A 23,557-nucleotide genomic window follows, 5' to 3' on the forward strand; every position below is an offset into this window, starting at 1 on the left:
ATCATCCCTGATCCATCTGGATTTTCCCTTGCCTGGTTTCACTCACCAGGACTTTCCAACTGCCTAACATCCCAGTTAGGACTTTCCCACTGCCTAACATCCCAGTTAGGACTTTCCCACTGCCTGGTTTCACTCACCAGGACTTTCCACACTGCCTAACATCCCAGTTAGGACTTTCTCACTGCCTAACATCCCAGTTAGGACTTTTCAACTGCCTGGTTTCACTCACCAGGACTTTTCCCGTGCCAAGTCTCCATACTTGGACTTTTCGCGTGCCAAGCTCCCTGCTTGGACTTTTCCCGAATCAGGTCAACCAGGTCAACCTTGACCTAAGGTTGCACCTACAATCTCCCGAACACCTATTCTTGTCAAACATCAAGAATACAACTCTCTTCTCGTCAAACATCGTCAAACATCAAAACACAACTCGAGTCAGGTCAACTCGAGTCAGGTCAACCAAGTCAACCTTGACCTAAGGTTGCACCAACAATCTCCCCCTTTTTGATGTTTGACAAAACCATAATCAAGTTAGGTTAACCCGATAACCTAACTTAGGTTTTCAATCATCTTCCAATGTCCAATGTTCTTTCCTTGAACATTCTCTGGACATTCTCCCCTTAGGTTAACCCGATAACCTAACTTGGGTTCTCCAATAATTCTCCCCCTTTTTGACATACATCAAAAAGAATTCCAATGTTCTTCCTTGAACATTCCTTGACATTCTTTCCCTAGCTTAGGTTAACCCGATAACCTAACTTGGGTTCTCCAATAATTCTCCAATGAACACTCTCCCCTTTTTGACACACATCAAAAAGAAAAAGGAGAGTATCAAGGTCAAGAGTTTCTTCCTAATGAAAGTCCCATACCTTTCATTTGAAACTCTTAATTTCCTCCTTGATACTAAACTCAACAATCAACTTAGTGATAATCTATATCACTAATCCTTAAAAGTCTTTTGGAGTAAAAACTCCCCCTAAAAGTCAACTCCCCCTTGACAATTAGGTAAAACTCCCCCTCAAGGTCAACTCCCCCTTGACCATTGCACCAACAATGTCTTAGAGAGTTCCAAACCTTTAGAAATCCAAAAACACCACTTCCATAACTGAAATTTCAGACACCAGCTGAAAAATCAGAAATTCGGCACGCCCTGATCGGTCCCCAGACCGATCAGAAACCCCCTGGATCGGTCCCCAGACCGATCCGTCCTTCACCAGATCGCATCAAGCTTTCTGGATCTTACTGGATCGGTCTGCAGACCGATCCACAACACTCTGGATCGGTCCGCAGACCGATCAGAGCTTCCCTGGATCGGTCCCCGGACCGATCCAGACACTGAAATCAGAATTTCTGATTTCCCCTTCCGGAAATTCAGAAACTCCTAATAAATTCAAGAAAATTCCAAAAATTACGAAACTTTGAGGATACATTCCTCATATCATACACTATCATGGAAAAATAGTTTTCTATGAAAATAACTTCCATTTTTCAATCTTGATACAAAGTTCAAAAACTTTGAAATAGTTCAAGTTTAGCTCAACTTTGTATCACTTCGGTCAATGATGAATGCTATCACTAGGAAAGCTTCATCAAGGTTTTTCAAATCAATTTTAAAATACTTTTAAAACCATTTGAATTTAGGACCATAATCTTAGGGCTAGATGTACATGACTTGTACACAAGCTTTCCCTATGATCCTTAATTTCTTGAATTAGGGTCATCTAGGTACAAGGACAATGCACCTTGATCCTAACTCATGATCCTAATATCTCACACACATCTAAGGTGTATCAAACCACATTCAAGTCAATTTGATGTGAGATATGGATTAAGGTCAACTTAGGCTAAGTTCTCATGCATTTTCTAAACACAAATTTGATCTCAATATCAAGATGTGTTCTTCATCCTTAAATCAATTCAATTGATTATTAATGCAAGAGATGATGACATGGCATAAATGATATCATAAATGGAAAACATGTGCCAATGTCATGATGTCATGGCATAAAGTATGAAAACTTAAATAGAGCATGACATATAAACTAGCCTAAGCACTATCATGACATTTCAAATGATGATAAAACTAAACATGATGTCATGACATGTCATATGGCAAACAACCATGGTAAGTTAACACAAATAAAATACCTAGATTACCTATCTAAGTATCCTTAATCACTTAGTTAACTTAAATTCTAATCCTAGATTGCCCAAAGTGCTCCAAGAAAATGTCAAAACCCAAATTGGCATTTCTTGATCTCTTGTTTGATTTATACCATTTTAAAAATTTTACAAGAGTAGCACTTCTAAATTAAGGCCTGGATTGCCTTGATTACCTAAAAGAATATCAAAAATCCCAATTTGATATTTCTCTAGGTTTTTCCACATTGTGTCAATTTAAAGTAAGATTAATATATTCTCACTTTGGCACACTTTACTCTTCCAAGGAGTGAATGATAAAGATTATTCCATTTCATTTTCAAAGGTTCCCAAAACCTTGAAAATGCTCCTTGAGTGTCAATTTCCTCAAAGTTGGGTTAACTACCCTTCTTATTGGAGTTGACACTCTCTAACCCATCTATGGGGTAGAGAAAATGCTCCTAGGAACCCAATACCTATTTGAGCTCATTGGGTTCACTAAAAATTCACTAGGGATGACTTCCCTAGCAACCCTCCTAATGACCCTCTTAGGCTTTAAAGCCTTGGTCATTTGGGTCTCATCAAGATCAACTCTAGGGGTGACTCCCCTTGTGACCTTGGTGTTGGTCTTCCTAGCCCTAGATTTTGTTCCATAATCAAATGGAACATTGTGATAAGTGAGCTTGACCGTTTGGAACTTAGGTTTGTGACCCAAACCTTTCTTGTCCTTGGACTTGGGTTTTTGACCCCTTGACCCTAGAGTCAAATCCTTAAGAGCCTTTTCTAGAGAGTCAAGTCTTGACCTCAAGACTTGATTTTCTTTCTCTAATACCTCAAGTTTTGATTTATCATTTTTCTTTGAGGTATTCCTAGGCATGTGTCTAGATGATTTGAGATTTCTATCTAGATTTTCCTTAGTCTTAGATGAGTTAATTCTAGGGTTAGCATTTCTAGAATTGTTCTTATCTAGGCTAACATGCTTGGCTCCTAAGCACATGTATCGATTTCTAGTGTTAACATGCTTATCATTATTGACAATGGCAATAAGACTACTAGCATGCATCCTACTAGAATTGCACGAATGAGCCTTAGAGGATACCTTAGGGTTTGCCTTCGCTCCCCCTTTACACGTGCTTGATCTTTTGTCCGTGTGAGATTGCCTCCCCCTTGGACATTGACTCCTATAGTGTCCCCGTTGCTTGCATTGGAAACACACCACGTGCTCCTTGCCCTTGTGTTTTGGAACTCCGACTTCCTTGATCTTTGGCGCCGGTGGAGTCTTCTTAGTCTTCTTTGGACATTTACTCTTGTAATGTCCAAATTCCCTACACTCAAAACACATTATATGCAATTTACTTGAACTTAAAGTGTTTGAGTTACCTAGGGTCAAGGATGGATGGATGCTCTCTTCTTCATCCCTTCCGGAGGTAGATGCTTCTTCTTCTTGCTCCAATCTTGAAGAAGTGCTCTCATCCTCTTCTTCCTTAGATGTTGAGTAACCCTCAACTTCTAATTCCTCTCCTCCATGGTGTGAGCTACTTAGCTCACTTGACTCCTCTTCATGGCTTGAAGTGGAGCTCTCCTCATGGAACTTGGCCAAGTTGTTCCACAATTCCTTGGCGTTGTTGTACCTATCTATCTTGCACAAAACATTATTAGGTAACGCAAATTCAATAATTTTTGTTACCTCGTCATTGATTTCGGATTGTCGGATTTGCTCTTTCGTCCACTCCTTCTTCTTGATAGGTTTTCCTTCCTCATCCATCGGAGGGGAAAACCCTTCTTGTACACAAAACCAATTTAACATATTAGTCCTAAGAAAATACATCATCCTTACCCTCCAATACGTGAAGTTGTCGTGAGACTCGTAGAAGGGTTGAATCGTGATATCTTCTCCATAGAGATCCATCTCTAGCCCGTGCTCCCCCGGGTGTTGATCCGTCGAAGAGCGGCCTCGCTCTGATACCACTTGTTGGGACCTTAGATGGCTAGAGAGGGGGGGTGTGAATAGCCGCCCCAAATTCTCGCGTTCTTCCTACAGTTAGGGTTAGTCGCAGCGGAAATACAAGGAAGAAACTAAGGAGAAGAAAAACAAACCGATGTAACGAGGTTCGGAGATGAACTCCTACTCCTCGGCGTGTCCGTAAGGTGGACGAAGCCTACCAATCCGTCGGTGGATGAGTCCCCGGAGAACCGGCTAAATATGAGCTCCTTATGGGTGGAGAAACCTCGCCACAACTACTTCTTGCAACAGCAAGATAAGGAGTACAAATACAAGAGAAACAAGAAGTAAATACACAGCAAATGTAAGCAACCCTTACCTTCTTGTCGACTGTTGAAGAAGCAACAACTTCTCGACGCCAACCACAGGCTCAGTCGGAGTCCCAGGAAGGAAGAAGCTCACGCGAAGCTTGCGAAGAAGAGCTCAACAAAGCTCAAGCACTAGAACAGCTTCAGAAGAGAAGAGGAAGAAGTTGTCGCGCGGCCTCGACCCCTTTATACCGCGAAGAAGATGAAGAAACTAGGCTGCGTCACGGCTAGAACCTGATCGATCGCGGACCGATCAGTAACATCCTGATCGGTGCGGACCAATCGGAAGAAGCTTATGTTCGTCCCTGATCGGTCCATGGACCGATCAGAAACCTCTCTGATCGGTCCACACATCGATCAGACCTCTGATCGGTCTACGGACCGATCAGCTTCTCCGGCCACTGATCTCCTTCGATCGGTCTCGGACCGATCAGATAACCATCGATCGATCGGTCACCGATCGGTCACCGGACCGATCGATGAGCCATATCATTGGATCGGTCCGGACCGATCCAAACTTTTCAACCCTAAACCTAAGGCTTCCACACCAACATCCGGTCAACCTTGACTTGTTGGTACATCATGCCTAGCATCCGGTCACTCCCTTGACGCTAGCACTCCCGCTAAGTGTCCGGTCAATCCTTTGACCCACTTAGACTTTTCAACACGAAGTCCGATCATCCCCGATCCATCTGGATTTTCCTTGCCCGGTTTCACTCACCAGACTTTCCAACCGCCTAACATCCCGATTAGGACTTTCCCACCGCCTAACATCCCGTTAGGACTTTCCACCGGTTTCACTCACCAGGACTTTCCACACTGCCTAACATCCCAGTTAGGACTTTCTCACTGCCTAACATCCCAGTTAGGACTTTTCAACTGCCTGGTTTCACTCACCAGGACTTTTCCCGTGTCAAGTCTCCATACTTGGACTTTTCGCGTGCCAAGCTCCCTGCTTGGACTTTTCCCGAATCAGGTCAACCAGGTCAACCTTGACCTAAGGTTGCACCTACAATCTCCCGAACACCTATTCTTGTCAAACATCAAGAATACAACTCTCTTTTCGTCAAACATCGTCAAACATCAAAACACAACTCGAGTCAGGTCAACTCGAGTCAGGTCAACCAAGTCAACCTTGACCTAAGGTTGCACCAACAATAAGAAGTTCTTTCGGAAATGTGCAAAATTCGTTCGAAAGGCTATTTTGTGATTTGCAAGAATTTGACGACAAAAATTCTAACTTGCAAAAATCTTTTAACAGTCGATCTCTTAATCCGAAAAATTCTTTTGATAACATATTTGGAAATAAATCTTTTGATAAAGTACTTAATTCGCAAGAATCTAGTTTGCAAGATTTGTTATACAAAAGTTTTTCTGAGCCAAAAATCTCTTTTGATGAATCAATTTCTAATTCGAAAAAATCTTTAGGCAGCTTTTCGATTGGTTTAACCAATTGATTAGAAGATGGAGACCATACCTGACTTACCTTTTTGGCCGTTGGTTCTCCCCCTGTTGAATTAATTTCTTCCGAAGATTCTCCCCCTTCATCGATCTCAGAATGTACTTCTGATGACGGCTCGATGTCTATTGAGGAGACGACTTCAACCGATTCTTCATAGAGCATTAAAAACTTTTCCCAAAGTTCTTTCGCGCTTTTGTACTCTCCGACTCTGTCAAAATCTTTAGTTGGTATTGCGCTTAGAATGTGAAACTCTGCCCGAGCATTCGCCATGGACTCTTCACGTTGCTTCTCGTTCCAGAGGCGTATGCCGATTTTCTCTCCGTTCGTGTCTTTCGGTGCTTCATAACCTGTTTTCATTATTAGAGAAATACCAATATCAGAGTTAAGAAATACCTTCATTTGTTGCTTCCATGAAGAAAGCTCCCCCTCGAATGCTGGTGGGTAGTCGCTAGCTCCGGCCATTGTTGCTTTAGACATCGGTTAGTCCTTCTGAGGCGTCTCGGCTCTGATACCACTTGTAGGACCGTTGGGCCGGCTAGAAGGGTTGGTAAATAACCTGTCAATTAAAAACAGACAACCCTTCCTCGAACGATTAAGCTAACACTTGTAAAATGAATTAAGCAGATAAATAGAAGCATAAAAGAAAAGACGAGGCACCAGATGTTTACTTGGTTACAACCGATGTGGTTGTTAATCCAAGGAAGATTAAGCTCAAAAACTCCTTCAGGCGAAGAAGCCTCTTACAACGTTTAGGCACAGAAAACAGATGCTTAACTACAACTAAAGTATACAAGTGTTTGAAAATAGAATGATCGTAATTGTCGAAAAGCTTATGGACCAAGGCTATATTTATAGCCTTGGTCGGGGTGCCTGGAAGGGTTCCGGGCGCCCTGGGGGATAAAATTTATCCCCCAACGGTTGGATCGAGTCAAGGCTCGATCCTGTGAAAAAGTCTCTTTCGGGCGCCCGGAAGGGCTCCGGGCGCCCCGGAGCCAAAAGTCAACCCAGTTGACTTTTGGTCCGTGCTCTCTTCTCCGGTTCAGCTCGCCTCTGGTCCGGGTCTTTCTGCTCGAGCTCCGCTTGCTTGGGTGATTTCTGACATCCGGAATAGGGCTCACCCAGACTTCGTCCCTCGGTCGCACCCCGTGCCGACCTTCGCGCTAGCTGCGTGTCTTGCTCCCCGAGCAATCTTCCGCTCCGGCTTTCGTACCTCGGAACCACCGCGCGCACTTCCTTCTCGTCCGCCGGTGTACTCTTCCGCAGCACCTCGTCCCTCGGACGCACAGCATGTCGTCCTTCTCGCTAGCTGAGTCTTCCGCTCAAGTACCTGTGCTCCTAAGCTCCTGCACACTTAGACACAAGGTTAGAAACAACGCAGGACCTAACTTAACTTGTTGATCACACCAAAACAACCTTGGGGTTCCAACATTTTCATCTGCTTAACCACAGTTAGGACTTTCCTGAAACACTCAGTCATACACATTAGATAACAATTAAACTTAACTTTGAATCCCTTTGCCATTATCAAAACTAAGGTTCGATCGTCGGATGCTTCCTGCACCAACAGTCTGGATTTCGTGCGGGCTATCAGGTTAGCCCGTTGACCTAGCTGGACTTCATGCCAGACATCTGGTCAGCCCGTTGACCAGTCTGGACTTCGTGCCAGACATTCGGTCAGCTCGTCGACCAGTCTGGGCTTCGTGCCAGCTATCCGGTCGGCTCGTCGACCTAGCTAGGCTTCGTGCCAGCTATCCAGTCGGCCTGCCGACCTAGTTGGGCTTCTCCAGCACACTTCGTCAAAGTGTTAGATTACTATGAAACTAACTTAACCTACTTTGTCATTCATCAAAACTTGAGTTAGACCGTTAGTGATAACCGCACCAACAACATGAACTAAGATAACTTGTTAACAACATAAACAATATCAGGATGAGTAAGAGATAAGTACTAATGACTATCTGCTATAGTACAATACTCAGACGGATCAGAGAGAATTATGTCGTCGCAAAGTGTAAGAGTAGGCATGGAAAGTAGTGGTGTGGAAACTAGACGAGCATCTATCATTTTGGTATGAACAAGAAGGTTAGCAATGTAACTGCGCTGGGAAAGTAATAAACCTAATATAATAGTTCTAAGTCGTCTGGTGTATGGAGATATTAGGTGCTTGGACATGTTCGGTGCCCCGGGATACTTGGTGCTCGGGCATGTCCAGTGTCTTGGGATACTGGGTGCTTGGAGATGTTTTAGGATATTGGGTGCTCGGACATATTCGGTGTCCTGAGATATTGGGTGCTTGGAGATGTTCAATGTTCTGGGATATTGGGTGCTCGGATATGTTTGGCGCCCTGGGATACAGAGTGCTCGAAGATATTTAGTGTTCTGTGATATTGGGTGCTCGGACATGTTCGGTGCCCTATGATACTGAGTTAGGGGTGTAAACGAATCGAGTCGATTCACAAGCTTTTTGAACCGGCTCGATAAATATTTGATTCGTATTCGAACTTATTGAATTTGAGTTGAACTTGAACCTGTTCAAACTTTTTTTAAGCCGAAATCGAGCACAAATTATTTAGTTCGATAGTTGGTGAGCCGCTCATGAGCCTTAATATTTTATTAATATAATATAATTATATATTAAATAAATATATTTCGAGCCTTCGAGTACTTATTTTTAAGCAATAGTTCTAATACTCAAGAACATGTTCAAATCTTTCGAGTCGAACTTGAACCCGAGCTCTGATTCAAGCCGAATTCGAGCCAAAAATTTTAAATTTTTCGAGCTTCGAATCGAGATCGAAGTCGAATATAACTAATTCGAGTTGAATTTGAGTCTTAGATTTTTCTTCATATTCAACTCGATTTGATTCATTTACACCCTACATTGAGTGCTCGGAGACGTTCGGTGCTATGTGATGCTGAGTGCTCGGAACAAACTGACTATAAGCCTAATCACTTTCTTATGTAAAGGCATATAAAAGCGTCATTCTCCTCTCTCTTGTTGGCTGAGCAAATTGAACGAAGCATGGAGAAAGGAGAGCATCTAAAAAGTCTATCATCTACACACTTTCACCATAGAAATTTGAGAAAAATAAGAGACGAACCTTTTCTAATGATTGAAAGAGCCGGCGAACAGAAAATGTTTCCCATAGTTTTTTAACATATACATTAATGTTTTTCTGCCCAACATCACCTCTATCAAACACTGAAGTGGAAGGTCTCTCTAGATGCTAAATCCTAATACGGAGAGGCCGGTCAAAAAATATTATATTAGCGGAGCAACAGGGCCGACAAGGCCGGTCGGGCCTGTTGGCTTACAAGACCCTGCCCTGTCAGCCGTGCAAGCCTCGCCGGCCCTGTAGGCCCACCGGCCCAGCTAGCCTTGCAAGCCCCGCCACTTCGAATAGTTTTTAAGTACAAATTTTAAAACCATTTTTTAAAAATTAGTTTGAAAATTTTTTGAAAATTGTGAGAGAGTTTGGGGAAAAAATCTAAGGAAATTTTGAAAAGTTTTTGAAAATTAATTTTGAAAGTAGCTAAAATTGATGAATTCCTCTCCCTTAATTAAATCTATTCTAAAGTCAAAGTAGATATAAAATGCATAAATTTTGAAAATATTTTAAAGAGAATAAAAATATCTATAAAATAATCTTTAAATATAAGATAGTAATTACTGACTCAGGTTAGTCAAATTGAGTTTTAGTTTCCAACTAATTTATTACTAACTAGATTATTTAAATTGATTAATCTATTTATTTAAAGCCTAAATTTATATTGAAGCATCTGAAATATTAAATTAAGTTCTAAATATCTTACATCATTCTATGTTTCACATATCAGTTTAACCTCTCTGAACAGCTATTAAAAGCTTTAAATCTTTTTACGATAGAGTTCATTGTATCTAAAAGTTAAAAGGTCGATGGGATTTTTTGTTCCTTGTTTTCATTGTGGGAGAAATTCTTGAATGTTTTTTGATTGCATGATGGCATGGAGTGGTAGTGGATATAAGTGGTGGTTGCCAATGTTTTTGTAAGACAACGAAAGAAACGTATATTGCATGATGACATGCTGAATTTCTGGATTAGTCGTCACGTGTGCTTCCAGATTTATCCTGATGATCGGTGGAAAATTTTCATGGGACCAGATTAGTCGTCCCAAAAATAATCAATGAGATTAACTGAGATTATTATTTTTTTATTAATTAAAGAAGTAGAGCCTTGATTATCCATATCTACCCTTTTAAATAGATGATTCAATTTACTGTTTTATGATTCTTTTAATATAAATAAAAGTTTTTTTTTCGACCTTATCATATAATAAATCATTAATTTGAAGTTATTATTTTATCAGATATCGTTGATGTTAAATCCCTGGGCAATGGTCATTCTTAGCTATGATTGGATTTTTTTTTTTTCAGCGTGCCGGATTTATTGTTACTTGATCTGGCTATTTATTATTATTTTTTTTCAATGGACTAATTTAGCACAATATCTATTAGCGCAACATCTTGGCTTAAGTTAGGATTCAACCGGTTCCAAAACAAACTGTCTCTCAATTACTAACCAAACTAAACCGAATCCAACCGAACCAGACCAAAATTGATTCAAAATAGCTAAGCAAGTTGGATGGAAACTGAAACACCATTCAAAATAGATGCACGAATTAATTGTTGAGTTGTTCTCAAGGGATACTCAATTGGTTAGAGGGTGATAGATATGTTAAAATGGAGTAAGAGATTAATTTCCGACGGATGCATGCTTTCGAAAAAAAAAAAAAAATCCCTTAGTTATTTGACAGTCGAATATAAACTAATCCTGTGATTTATCTTTTTTTAATATAATCTGAAGACAAATTGCTGAGCTATTTGATCTAGGCCCTATTTTTTCCTTTTGATAATTTCAATTACTCATATATGAGATGGTTTGTTTCCTGCGAATTCACAATGCGTGCGGTGCCTTGTTATAGTTATTCGATTAGTTTCTGCTATCTGGCTGGGCTTAAAACCTTGGAAAATTGGCTGACACCATGAACTCAGGTAGCTAGAAAGAGTTTAAAAATAGCATTGATCAATAACATTTCTAATTTAAGTACATTGTTATAGAAATCTAAACTAATTAATTTGGGTTGTCAAGTTAAGTTCATATTGCAATTTATTTGATAAGATAATTAGAGTATCAGGGATTATATTTACACTATTATATAATAGATTATTTTTTTCAAATTAAATTATGAACCTTCTAAGAAAATATGTCTGATGCGGATGATTCTTTTATCTCTTAATAGTTAGGAACGTTTTAAAATTCTGTTCTATGTAACTCCTTTGAATGATTATGATACCTCTGAGATGGTTTAACCCCATAATAGTAATTTGCTTCAGTAAAATCTGCCCGTTCAACAGGTAATGCCTTTCTATGAAAACTCAACATGTGTATCTTATTTGGGTTTGAAAGTGGATGATTATGCTCTTCAACAAACTTATTTATTAGCCATGCATTACAATGGTTTACTTTGAACTCAATACGGGTCAAACATTTTATTTTGTTCTCTCTAATGGTCAAGGTTACTTAGTTATCTCTTTCTCTTCTTCGAGAAAGACGCCCATTGTGTACACTAAAACCTTTTCTTTTAGCATATGAATTATAGAAATTAAATGCTTCCTCTGCAGAGTGAAAGACGATACCCACCTTCTGTTCTAGGTGTACATAATCAGCTGTCTCAGACATCTTTTTCAAATTTTTTACACATCCATGGACACCAATTGTAGGGGTGTAATTGAACCGAGCCTAACTAAATTCTTGGATATTTGAATTTGACTCGTTGATAATCGAATTGAGTTCAAACTTTATTTAACGAATATATTCATGGCTCACGAGCTTATTCGAACTTTTATCGAGTCTAAACGAATATAATAAATATAAATTATAAATTTAAATATTCATTAAAAACTAAATTATATATTTTAAAAAAATTATAATATTTTTATTAAAATTTATAATTTTATTCTAATAAATAAATTTAATATATTTATCTATATTTTTCATAAATAGAGTATAAAATCCATAAATTTAATATCAAAACTATTATTATTTTTATTTAAAAAATTGATTCATAAATTAACGAACATGTTCATGAGCTAACGAGCCGAATATTATGAAACTTGAACTTGATTTATTTATCTTAACGAGCCTAATTAAACGAGCTCAAACGAATTTTTATCGAATCAAACTTCGAATAGCTCACAAGAAGCTTGATTCATTTACACACTTAACTAATTGTACTTCTTGTCGTATCTTTGTCAACTACATGTTGTTTGGAACTATCTACAGCATGGACTATTTCCTCTGCTCTGCTCCATCGAAGCAAATTTCATTTTCTAACTGCTCCATCGAAGCAAATTTCATTTTCTAAAAAAGCACTAATTCTTTTTGTTAATCTATTTATTCCATCTGTACCTTCTCCCGATACATCAGAAGCCACACTTCCTTCTAATGACCTATCCATGATCTTTGTGCTTCCCACTGACTGGCCATCATTTTAGTATTTAATTACTAAGGGTCCATTCATATCTGCAAGAAAACAAAAAAAAAAGAGTAAAATTATCGATCAGTTAAGCTTGAGCATTTGACTGCTAGTAAGCACATCAGTACATGACTGCAAACTCCAACCAACACAACCACAACAATAGGTGTTGAAGTACTAGCAAACATACTAAATCAAGAACATAAAAAATAGTCAACTAAAGAGGGGACGATGACCCCCATGGTAAGACCATATGTGCAACTAACAACTTAGAAAGTTTTATCTGCCGTTAGCAAAACCTAACCAAAGCTAAAACAAGTGATGGGGATGAAAGGGATGACGACGGATCAGCGGCGGCGGCATCGGCGGGAGGGTTGTCGACGGGGACGACGGGGGACGATGACGGGGTCGGCGATGGGGACTGGGATGAGGTCGGCGACGGGGTCGGCGATGGGGACTGGGGCGAGGTCTGCAACGGGGTCGGCGATGGGGACTGGGAGGTCGGCGACGGGGACGGGTGCGGCGACGGGGACGGCAGCAGCTGGGTAGGCCGCGCCGTTTAAAACTGTGCTGGACGCGGCGGCAGCTTTGAAGGCCAAGGCGGCGGCAGCTTTGAAGGACAAGATTGCGTCGGCAGCTGGGTCGCCAACGAGGTGGCCAAAGCCGAGGCGTTCAACTTGGTAGGCCGCCGAGGCGGCGTCTAAGTAGGCCCTGCCAGCTTTTACCAAGGCCAGAACGACTAAGCGGCGATCGCGATCGAGATCCATGGTGGATGGTAGGGTTGGAAGGAAAGGGGGTTTAAATAGTTAAGTGGGATTTAGGGTTTGGAAAGGAATGGAATAATGGAAAATTAAATTGTTTGGTTTAATAATGTTAATTAAATCTAAAATCATAATTAAATTAACAATATATTATTTAAAAAAAAACCTTTTAGAAATTATTTTTAAAATATTTTAATAATTCTTTTAAAATCTTTTTAGAAATTCTTTAAAAATATTTAAAAACCTTTTTTAAATGATTTTGAAAAAAATTAAAAATTATTTTAAAATCCTTTTAAAAAATCTTTTTAAAATATTTCAAAATTATTTTAAAAACGGTTAAAAAAATCCTTTTAGAAAATTATTTTAAACATCCTTTAAAATTTTTAAAACACTTAAAGAAATACTCAACTAAATACAAAATTCAATTAAATAACATACTTAATTAAATACGAAACAAACTAAAAATAGAATATAGAATTAAAACCTAAGGTAGTAAATTATATTTCAAGTTATTAGGAATATGTTTCTAAAAATAGAATATGGAATTAAAACCTAAGGTAATAAATTATATTTCAAGTTATTAGGAATATGTTTCTAAAAATATAATATGGAATTAAAACCTAAGGTAATAAATTATATTTCAAGTTATTAGGAATATGTTTCTAAAAATATAATATGGAATTAAATCCTAAGGTAATAAAATATATTTCAAAGGTAGATCCGCTACCTGCTAGCCCCCACGATAGAGGGAGAGTTATTAGGAATAATAAATAAGAAAATAATTACAAAATAACATAGAAATAATTTTGGAGATAAAAATATATATAATCCTTATAGGAATAATATTACTTATTTTAAGGACAAATATGATATTTATTGTATTTGTATTTCCAAACCTCTGACAAACTCAAATAACAGTATTGACAATCATACTTAATCTCAACTTATAAACTAAGCAATAATATTAGAATGGCTAAATCCATTCTCATTCCAGTCTATAAAATTCATTCTCATTCTTATTCCTGCACCTAAACCAAACGCCACCTTAATTTCATTTCTTGAATCTTGATACGGATAGATATTGAACTTCTTTGCCCCTGCATCCTCCGTCTTGTATTTCTTGTTCAGGGACTCCTACAGCTCCTTAGCCGTTCTCTTCATGCTATACATAGCATACAGCGAGTCGGCAAGGCAATTGAGGATATAGTTCGACAAAGGAACTCAGAATGGGTCCATGCCTCCACTGTACTGATGGTTTGCGCATCAGCATCGTCAGCATGCTTAGGAAGGTCCTCGATCAAGAACCGAGTCAGATTGAGCGTGGTCAGGTAGAAGAGCATATTCTACTGCCACCTCTTGAAGTTCAGTCCACTGAACTTCTTTGGCTTTTTCTCCATGACTGATTGGCATAGTTCCAATTGGGGCGGAGGGGGCCTGCACGTGTTGAGTCTGTTGCACCTCAACATTCTGTTCCGTGGCCATCTCAACAGAATCGAATCTATTTCAAGATTGTTGGATTACAAATAATCTTATCGGAGATTTTTCGGGGTATTAGTTGAATTTAAATATATCGAATTTAAATTCACTTATTTGTTGAAAAGAGTTAAGCGGATGATCTCAGGCTGCTAGCAGGGGCTGGTTTCTGCCAAGTGATGAAGGTAGTCTACACTGTGTTGATCGGGCGGGCGTAGCAGATCAGAAAGGTCGACCGAGCAGTATGACCAATCGGGCAAAGTCTTCGTCAGATCAGAGAGATAGGTCGAGCAGACCATGAGGCTGGTCGGGCAGAGCAGACCGGCCGAGCGAGAGGCAGACAGATTAGGAAGATAGGTCTGTCAGGAGGCAGACCGATCGAGCGAGAGGCAGACCGATCGAAGCAGACGGGTCGGGAAGACATGTCTGTCAGAAGGCAGACTGGGCAACAGACAGGTCGGGCGGTAGATCAGTCGAAGCAGATAGGAGCCGGTCGGGCGAACAACTGAGCTCAAGCGGGTAAAAGACCGAGAGGGCAGATCGGCCGAATGGGCGGGTCGGTTGAGCGAGCACGTCAAATCGGCCGAGCGAAAGCCGGGTCAGCCGAGCGGGAGTCGGGTCGGCCCAGAGGGCAGGTCGGTTGAACAGATGGCGGATCGACCAAGCAGTCAGGTTGGCAGAGAGAAGGTCGGGTCGGCCGAGCGGGTAGGTCTGCCGAGAGGATCAACTAAGGCCTACAAGTCGCAGTTTCCTTGAAACAGATTCGCCCCTACCTCCGGATGTATTTTGAGGCTTACTCGGGTCGTCTGTTTCCCAGGATACAACGGTCTGACCGTGAACTCCACCAAGCACTGGTGATCACGGTGAACTGAGAGGAACCCGATCGCTATCACGGGCACTTTGCCGAGCAGGAGTTGCACGACAGAGGAGGGGAATGAGGCGGAGAACTTCTTCTTATTTCTTCTGTGTTTTTTTCCGCCTATGATAAGAGCCTCCTTATATAGGAGCTCAGATCAATGTCAGGGTTAATGGTCGATTAATGACCATTACTCACCGAGCAGTGCAACGTCCACCGTTTCACTCAATATTCCTCGGTCGTTTTGCTTCTACATTAATCTCGAATTTAATGCATCCGTTTCACAGCTGCAAAAATATCAACGTGGCAAAATGTTGGTTGCTCCACTTGGGCAAGTTTTTGCCTCGATCGGTCCGACATTCGTGTGCGCAGGTCGCGCTCACACACGAGTCACCTTGGTTTAATGCAATCTGGGCCCTGGATTTGCACCCACGCGTGAGAGAGAGCCTCTCCCCATGCATTTGTTCACATCCTCAATGTATGTGAATCAATATAAACCAACAAAAGTGCCTTGAAACTCCCAATGTGGGACTAAAGTTTCATTCACAATGGAGCTTCTTCACTTCCACCTCTTTCTCCATTCACACTTATTCAACATAGTCATGTGTCGATGTTTGCCTCGGAGCCATGAGAATAGGGTTTAGTGGTTATTTAGGGTTCGTGCTTTTCATATTTTTTTGGTATCATTAAAAAAATGGGCCCTTTCTTGGATCGGGCCCTGAGGCGGTTGCTTCCTTGGCCTCATGGAAGGTACGACTTTGAATTCAATTGTAAGAGAAATTTGAATCTCATTTCTTTACCATGTAATTCAAGAAACACATCATAGACTTTGAGTTAGAGTCGGTGAAAATAGTTTCGAAACATTTGTAAGAAAGCATGAACATCGGGCTATAATAGAAATTGGTGACATCCATATTGTCGTAGTAGATGACAAGTCGGCTTTTTGTAGGAAGAGAAGTCAAGCTCGCCAAGAAGAGAAGACAAGATAACCAACGTAGTTCGGTAGTCGTGATCGTGGCAGAGCGATATTCTGCTTCAGTAGAGGATTGAACAACAATGTGTTATTTTTTTTAAGCTCTAGAAAATAGGATTTCATCTAAGATAGACAATATAAATTATAGTGGATGTAAAATCATCTTTATTTTCACCCAGACTGCATCAAAAAAGACAGGTACAGTAAGAAACGATTGACGATGAAGTAGAATGTCTTGATCAATGGTACTACCTAAATATCTTAAAATGTGCTTGAAAGCATTCCTATGCTCATTAGTATGACGATACATGTGATGGATCGTGAAAGCGCTAGAGGGGGGGGGCAGGGAATAGCGATCGAAAATTTATTGTATCTGATCCTGTCCGAAAGCTGAATCAACGGACGCTAGGCACGTGGAGCTCTCCGGTTGCTGACGTGGGTCTTCGAATGCTGGTGCGAATTTCCGGCGATCCTGCAAAGAAGTCGGGCCGGGAAGGGGTTCTCGGCGGCGACCCTCCGACGCTCAAGTCAGGCAAGCTAACAGTGAAGAAGTGACTCCCAAAGTTGTAGAACGCGTACCTCCGACGAAGTATAAGGCTCTTTATATAGAGCGGTGAAAGAGCTCACGCACACCTACTGAGGCAAATACGTGTCCTTAGCTCATACCTCGGTATGTGTTTGTCAGAAAGCTTACCTGACACCATACTGCTACAGTCCCGGCACGTCTTCGATGGGACAGCAGAACACCTTACCGCCAGATTTGGAGTATGGCCTAGTCATAGGACTTGACAGCTGTTATAAGATGTTCCTTGTCCTTCTCTCCCTACTCCATGCCGGGGCGTCCGACCGGCCGGCACTCATCTCCCGTCCGACCGGCCGGCACTCATCTCCCGTCCGACCGGCCGGCACTCATCTCCCGTCCGGCCAGCCGACACTCATCTCACGTCCGGTCAGCCGGCACTCACATCACGTCCGGCCCTCCATATGCATCGGTATGTTGGGGAGATCCTCGGTAAGGTGCTATGTGGGGACTGCTAGCAATATGTTACTTTATGTCTACGGCCGAGCATGACTTCCGCTCGGCCCTTCGTTACTGTTCAATCGAGCGTCGGAACCCCGACCCCTGTCGGGGCACCTTTTACCATCGGTTATTTACCGATCGGCCGGCCGGGGGGTCGGCCCATCCTTCTCCGGTCGGCCGACCGGTCCGCTCTTCTCCGAACGGCCACCTGGCCCTTTGACTTCCACGTGGCGTTGACCCCTCAAAATGGGAGTCCCCTGTTCTAACCGCCGGATCACTTGCCTCCCCCTCAAGTCTAGTCGAAGGAGGCGAAGTCCGACTGACTGGACTGCCGATCTGACTGAGTAACAGCCGCTGCATTAGTCCGCTAGGCCAGGCTTAGGGATGCTCCTCCGTTCGGCGGTGTCTTGCCCGTGCTTTGTATTCCCTTGGAATCCATGCCGAATCCTCTCCTCTACTGCCAATCACGTGCGCTGCGCGCGGTAAGGGGCGCTCATTAAATGCGACCCGTGTCCTGCTAACACGTGGCGATCTCGCTTCTGTCAGCGTATGGCGGTGGCGTTACCTCCGATGGGACAGCCGCCGTTTGAAATGAACGGCTGGATGATGGCTTCGTTCTTCACGACCTGAATCGGCCGATGGAAGCTGCTTGCGGCCGACGTTATAAAGCTCGCGACTTCTCTTCTTCGCCGCATTTCGGCTTCATCGATCCCCGACGCCCCGCTGCTCCTTTCTTCTCCGGCGACCTCGAGGCCCCTTGCGACCATCCTTTTGCTCGTAAGCCTTTCTTTTCCTCGCTTCCTCCCTCCTTTTCTTCCTGTTAGTTGTCTCTATCATTCCGCCCCCTTCTTTCCTTGCTTTATTTCCTTTTCCTTTCATTCCGCGTTCGTTCCTTGATTTATACCATGACTAGTACCTCACAGCCGACCGCCGGCGCTCCCGGTCTTTGGTACACGACCATGGAGAGCCGGTTTGACGAGGAGGACGCGCTGCGCCTCGCTCGGACCTATGAAATCCCTGCCGACCACAACATAGTATTAGCCACTCCCGCCGACCGGCCTCCTGAACCGCCGCCCGACACCGTTCTTTTCTTCCGAGACCAATTTTTGGCCGGGCTACGCTTTCCACCCCATAAGTTTTTCTTGCAAGTTTGCAACTACTTTCGCATCCCGCTCGGCCAGCTAGTTCCGAATTCAATCAGGCAGCTGAGTGGGGTGGTAGTTCTGTTTAAACTGAACAACATCCCGTTGGACCCCAAAGTGTTCCACTACTTTTACTACCCTAAGTAAGCTGAGTGGGGTACTTTCGTTTCCCAATCTAGGATAGGTTTTGTCCTTTTTGATAATATGCCGAGCTCCAACAAACACTGGAAGGAGCATTTTTTCTACGTGCATTTCCCCGAGCCACCGGCCTTCCGTATCAAATGGCAGACGGCGATGCCAGCGCAACTGGAGCTCGGCAAGTTTAGGGGCGATCCGACCTACCTTCATGCAGTCGACCGACTGGTCGACCAACGCTATCACATCGACAAGCTGCTCCTTCCGGGAGTACTGTATATATTCGGATTGTCTTCTATCCCAGTCGATCTGCCTTGCAGCATGAGTAAGTTCTCTTATCTTCCCGTTTCTTTTGTTCTAACTGATTTATTCTTTGTTTCTGCAGTCGAAGTTATGTGGAGCGCAAAGGCTACCGAGCGGCTGAAACTGCGAGCCGCTGAGATCGAGGCGGCCAAGAATAGGGAGGTCGCCGAGCGGAGCTTGGCTCAGCTAGTCCGGCCAGCGGAGAGGGTGAGGGGACTCAGAGTGTCCCCGAAGCCTTAGACGCTTCTGCCTCTCTAGACGAGGCTACGGGCGATATAGAGCCCTCTACTCAAGTCGAGGTAGAGGGTCGTTCGGCCGACGAAGTTCCCCTGGCAGCTCGGAAACGCAGACGGCCAGAGCCAGCCTCTCAACCAACTCCATCTGATGAACCGCAGTCCGGGCGGGGCGATGAAGCTCCAGTGCTGTCCGGGACGGTCTCTATAGAGAGTACCCCCACGCCACGCGGCTCTCCTAGGGCTACCTCTGAGGTGCCGCCCGCCAGTCCTCCTCGAACCATGCGTCGCCTTAGGCGATTGGGCGACCTTCCTTCCTCAAGCGGTGAGCCGTCTGGTAAAGCGGCTTTGTCCCAAGGCGATCCGAGCGGCCCGAGATTGATAAAAACTGTCTTGCGCCTTCCGTCGGAGGAATATATGGCGGCTGCTAATCGGCCCGTGGTCCCTGAGCAGCAGATCACCCTCACGGGTCCTCTTGCCAAAGCCTGGGAGGATGCTCGGCTCCGAATTGCAATGATGACTCCCGGTCAGCTAGGCGACAGCAATTTACGACAGGCAACCGGGGTATGTTCTTTGCCTTGTTAGTTGTTTGGATTTAGTTTCTAACTTGCTCCTGTTCATTTGCAGAATTGGGTGGAGCAGATTGCTATCAGCAATCGCCTAGCCGAACTGGAGGACGAGCTGAAAAAGCTCAAAGCAACGGGAGAAAGCAGACAGTCAACGGCCGCTCTGGAGAAGGCCAAAAAGCTGCTGAAAGCCGAATGGGGTAAGTCCTCCGGCTTGTCGAGCGAAGTGGCTCGACTCGAGGCTTTGGTCAAGAAGCGGGACAAGGAGATAAAGACCGTGACCACCCGGAAGCGCCAAGCCATCGACGACATGGATATGATGAAGGTAGAGAACCGTGGGCTAGAGCAGCGAGTGAAGGAATTAGACGCCTTGCTCAAGACTTAACGGGAGGGCCGCTCGGCCGACCAGGTTAAAGCGGAAGGGGCTTTGAAAGATCTTCAGGCGGCCCTTGACGCTTCCGGAGCCACTCTTAAAGAATATCAAGATGGGGAGCCCTGTCGGTCGGCGGAAGCGCGCAAAGCATTCGTCCGCTCGGATGAATTTGGCGAAAAGTTCAGCGACAAACTGTCCTTAACTTTTGAAGAGGCGATCAAAGTGGCAGTGGAATATCTGAAGACCAAAGGCCACATACCTGCCGAGCTGTCCGTCCCCGAATATTTGGCGGCCATGATGGGCTCCATCCCCGACTCTCTCTTTAACTTTGATGATAGTGAATGAGGGGTTTATGTAATTTCTCTAAGTGTGTAATCTTTTGTATGCCTGCCGTTCGGGGCGAAAATTATAAATTTTGTCTGTCCGCCGCTCGGCGTAAGTGGATTGTCTCCTTTTGTTATTTGTTTGTTCGACCAGCGTCCCACCTTTACTTTCGTCTCGGTCATAATTTTCTCGCGTCCCAAGTACATTTGATAAAGGAGCCGCTCGGCCCCACACTTTCTTTATTCTTGCCTCATCGGTATGCCCGATCTGAGGTCGGCCTTTACAACCGAGTAGGACCACGCAGAGAGCTACCCGTCCTGCGGCTTTATAGGCTCCGGTTGCCCGCCTTTTAACGTCGATTTTTACCATCGGAGCTCGACGGTCTTCCGCTCGGCAGATTTATAGACGCCGGCTCGTCTCTCAATTTTTAACGTCGGAGCTCGACGGTCTTCCGCTCAGAGGGTTAATAGACGCCGGCTCGTCTCTCGATTTTTAACGTCGGAGCTCGACGGTCTTCCGCTCGGAGGATTTATAGACGCCGACTCGTCTCTCGATTTTTAACGTCGGAGCTTCCGCTCGGAGAGTTTATAGACGCCGGCTCGTCTCTCGATTTTTAACGTCGGAGCTCGACGGTCTTCCGCTCGGAGGGTTTATAGACGCCGACTCGTCTCTCGATTTTTAACGTCGGAGCTCGACGGTCTTCCGCTCGGAGCGTTTATAGACGCCGTCTCGTCTCGATTTTAACGTCGGAGCTCGACGGTCTTCCGCCGGAGAGTTTATAGACGCTGGCTCTCGATTTTTAACGCCGGAGCTCGGCGGTCTTCCGCTTGGAGAGTTATAGACGACGGCTCATCTCTCGATTTTTAACGTCGGGCTCGACGGTCTTCCTTCGGAGGGTTTATAGACGCCCGTCTCTCGAATTTTAACGTCGGAGCTCGGCGGTCTTCCGCTCGAGGGTTTATAGGCCGTCTCTCGATTTTTAACGTCGGAGCTCGGCGGTCTTCCTTCGGAGGGTTTATAGACGCCACCTCGTCTCGATTTTAACGTCGGAGCTCGGCGGTCTTCCGCCGGAGGGTTTATAGACGGCTCGTCTCGATTTTTAACGTTGGAGCTCGACGGTCTTCCGCTCGAAGAGTTTATAGACGGCTCGTCTCTCGATTTTAACGCCGGAGCTCGGCGGTCTTCCGCTTGGAGGGTTTATAGCGTCGGCTCGTCTCTCGATATTTAACGCCTCGGAGCTCGGCGGTCTTCCGCTCGGAGGGTTTATAGGCCTGCTCGTCTCTTGATTTTTAACGCCGGAGCTCGGCGGTCTTCCGCCGGAGAGTTTATAGCCGGCTCGTCTCTCGATTTTAACGTCGGAGCTCGGCGGTCTTCCAGGAGGGTTTATAGGCGCCGCTCTCGATTTTTAACGCCGGAGCTCGACGGTCTTCCGCTGAGGGTTTATAGGCCGGCTCGTCTCGATTTTTAACGTCGGAGCTCGACGGTCTTCCGCTTCGGAGGGTTTATAGACGCCAGCTCGTCTCGATTTTAACGTCGGAGCTCGGCGGTCTTCCGCTTCGGAGGGTTTATAGACGCCTCGTCTCGATTTTTAACGTTGGAGCTCGGCGGTCTTCCGTCCGGAGTTTATATCTCTCGATTTTAACGTCGGAGCTCGGCGGTCTTCCGCTCGGAGGGTTTATAGGCGTCGGCTCTCTCGATATTTAACGTCGGAGCTCGGCGGTCTTCCGCCGGAGGGTTTATAGACACGCTCGTCTCTTGATTTTTAACGTCGGAGCTCGACGGTCTTCCGCTCGGAGGGTTTATAGATGCCGGCTCGTCTCTTGATTTTTCTCGCCGGAGCTCGACGGTCTTCCGCTCGGAGGGTTTATAGACGCCGGCTCGTCTCTCGATTTTTAACGTCGGAGCTCGACGGTCTTCCGCTCGGAGGGTTTATAGACGCCGGCTCGTCTCTCGATTTTTAACGTCGGAGCTCGACGGTCTTCCGCTCGGAGGGTTTATAGACGCCGGCTCGTCTCTCGATTTTTAACGTCGGAGCTCGGCGGTTTATAGACGCCGGCTCGTCTCTCGATTTTTAACGTCGGAGCTCGACGGTCTTCCGCTCGGAGAGTTTATAGACGCCAGCTCGTCTCTCGATTTTTAACGTCGGAGCTCGACGGTCTTCCGCTCGGAGGGTTTATAAACGTCGGCTCGTCTCTCGATTTTTAACGTCGGAGCTCGACGGTCTTCCGCTCGGAGAGTTTATAGATGCCGGCTTGTCTCTCGATTTTTAACGTCGAAGCTCGACGGTCTTCCGCTCGGGTCGGGTGAATCTGCACTTCCTCTTTTTCTTCATAAATTAGAGAGGGAGGCTTTTCAGTTATAGTGTTCACCTCGATCCGTGGCGACTTCCGAGCGGAATTGGCTTTTGCTCGGACCATCTCGACGTAGCATCGCCGAGCTGCTAGTTGATCTCCCCGTACTTCTCCCACTTTGTCTTCGACGGGGAACTTGATCTTCTGGTGGAAGGTGGAGACGGCCGCTTGGAACTCGCTGAGCACCGGTCGTCCCAAAATGACGTTGTATGATGAGGGAGAGTCGACCACCAAGAAGTTTGCTGTCCGCGTCCTCCTGAGCGGCTCTTCTCCCAGTGAGATAGCCAGCCGGATTTGTCCGACCGGCATGACTTCATTGCCCGTAAACCCGTAGAGGGGGGTTGTCATGGGCAGCAGCTCGGTGCGGTCAATTTGTAGTTGATCGAACGCCTTTTTGAATATGATGTTGACCGAACTTCCTGTGTCAATAAAAATGCGGTGAATAGTGTAGTTGGCTATTACCATTTTGATGAGCAGAGCGTCGTCGTGGGGCACTTCAACTCCTTCCAAGTCCCCGGGCCCGAAACTGATTTCGGGTCCACTCGCCCGCTCTTGGCTGCAGCCGACTGCATGGATCTGGAGCTGCCGGACGCTCGCCTTCCTTGCTCGGTTGGAGTCTCCT

At 44.5% G+C, this 23,557-nt stretch overlaps 1 protein-coding gene across 1 annotated transcript; it reads right to left on the reverse strand.

The window, feature by feature from the left end:
- Positions 1-12,073: 12,073 nt before the first annotated feature.
- Positions 12,074-13,197, reverse strand: LOC121990711. The gene is made up of 2 exons (XM_042544796.1): positions 12,729-13,197; positions 12,074-12,471 (listed from the first exon to the last, which is right to left on the reverse strand). The coding sequence occupies exon 1, from the start codon at positions 13,189-13,191 to the stop codon at positions 12,772-12,774; it is 420 nt and encodes a 139-aa protein (XP_042400730.1). The 5' UTR covers positions 13,192-13,197; the 3' UTR covers positions 12,074-12,471; positions 12,729-12,771.
- Positions 13,198-23,557: the final 10,360 nt, after the last annotated feature.

This window comes from Zingiber officinale, chromosome 6B, assembly GCF_018446385.1.
Source record: "Zingiber officinale cultivar Zhangliang chromosome 6B, Zo_v1.1, whole genome shotgun sequence".
NCBI classification, from domain to species: Eukaryota; Viridiplantae; Streptophyta; class Magnoliopsida; order Zingiberales; family Zingiberaceae; genus Zingiber; species Zingiber officinale.

What these genes read in the sequence shown, in the direction of transcription:
- LOC121990711 (XM_042544796.1), bottom strand. Translation starts at nt 13,191, where the DNA reads ATGGATCTCGATCGCGATCGCCGCTTAGTCGTTCTGGCCTTGGTAAAA.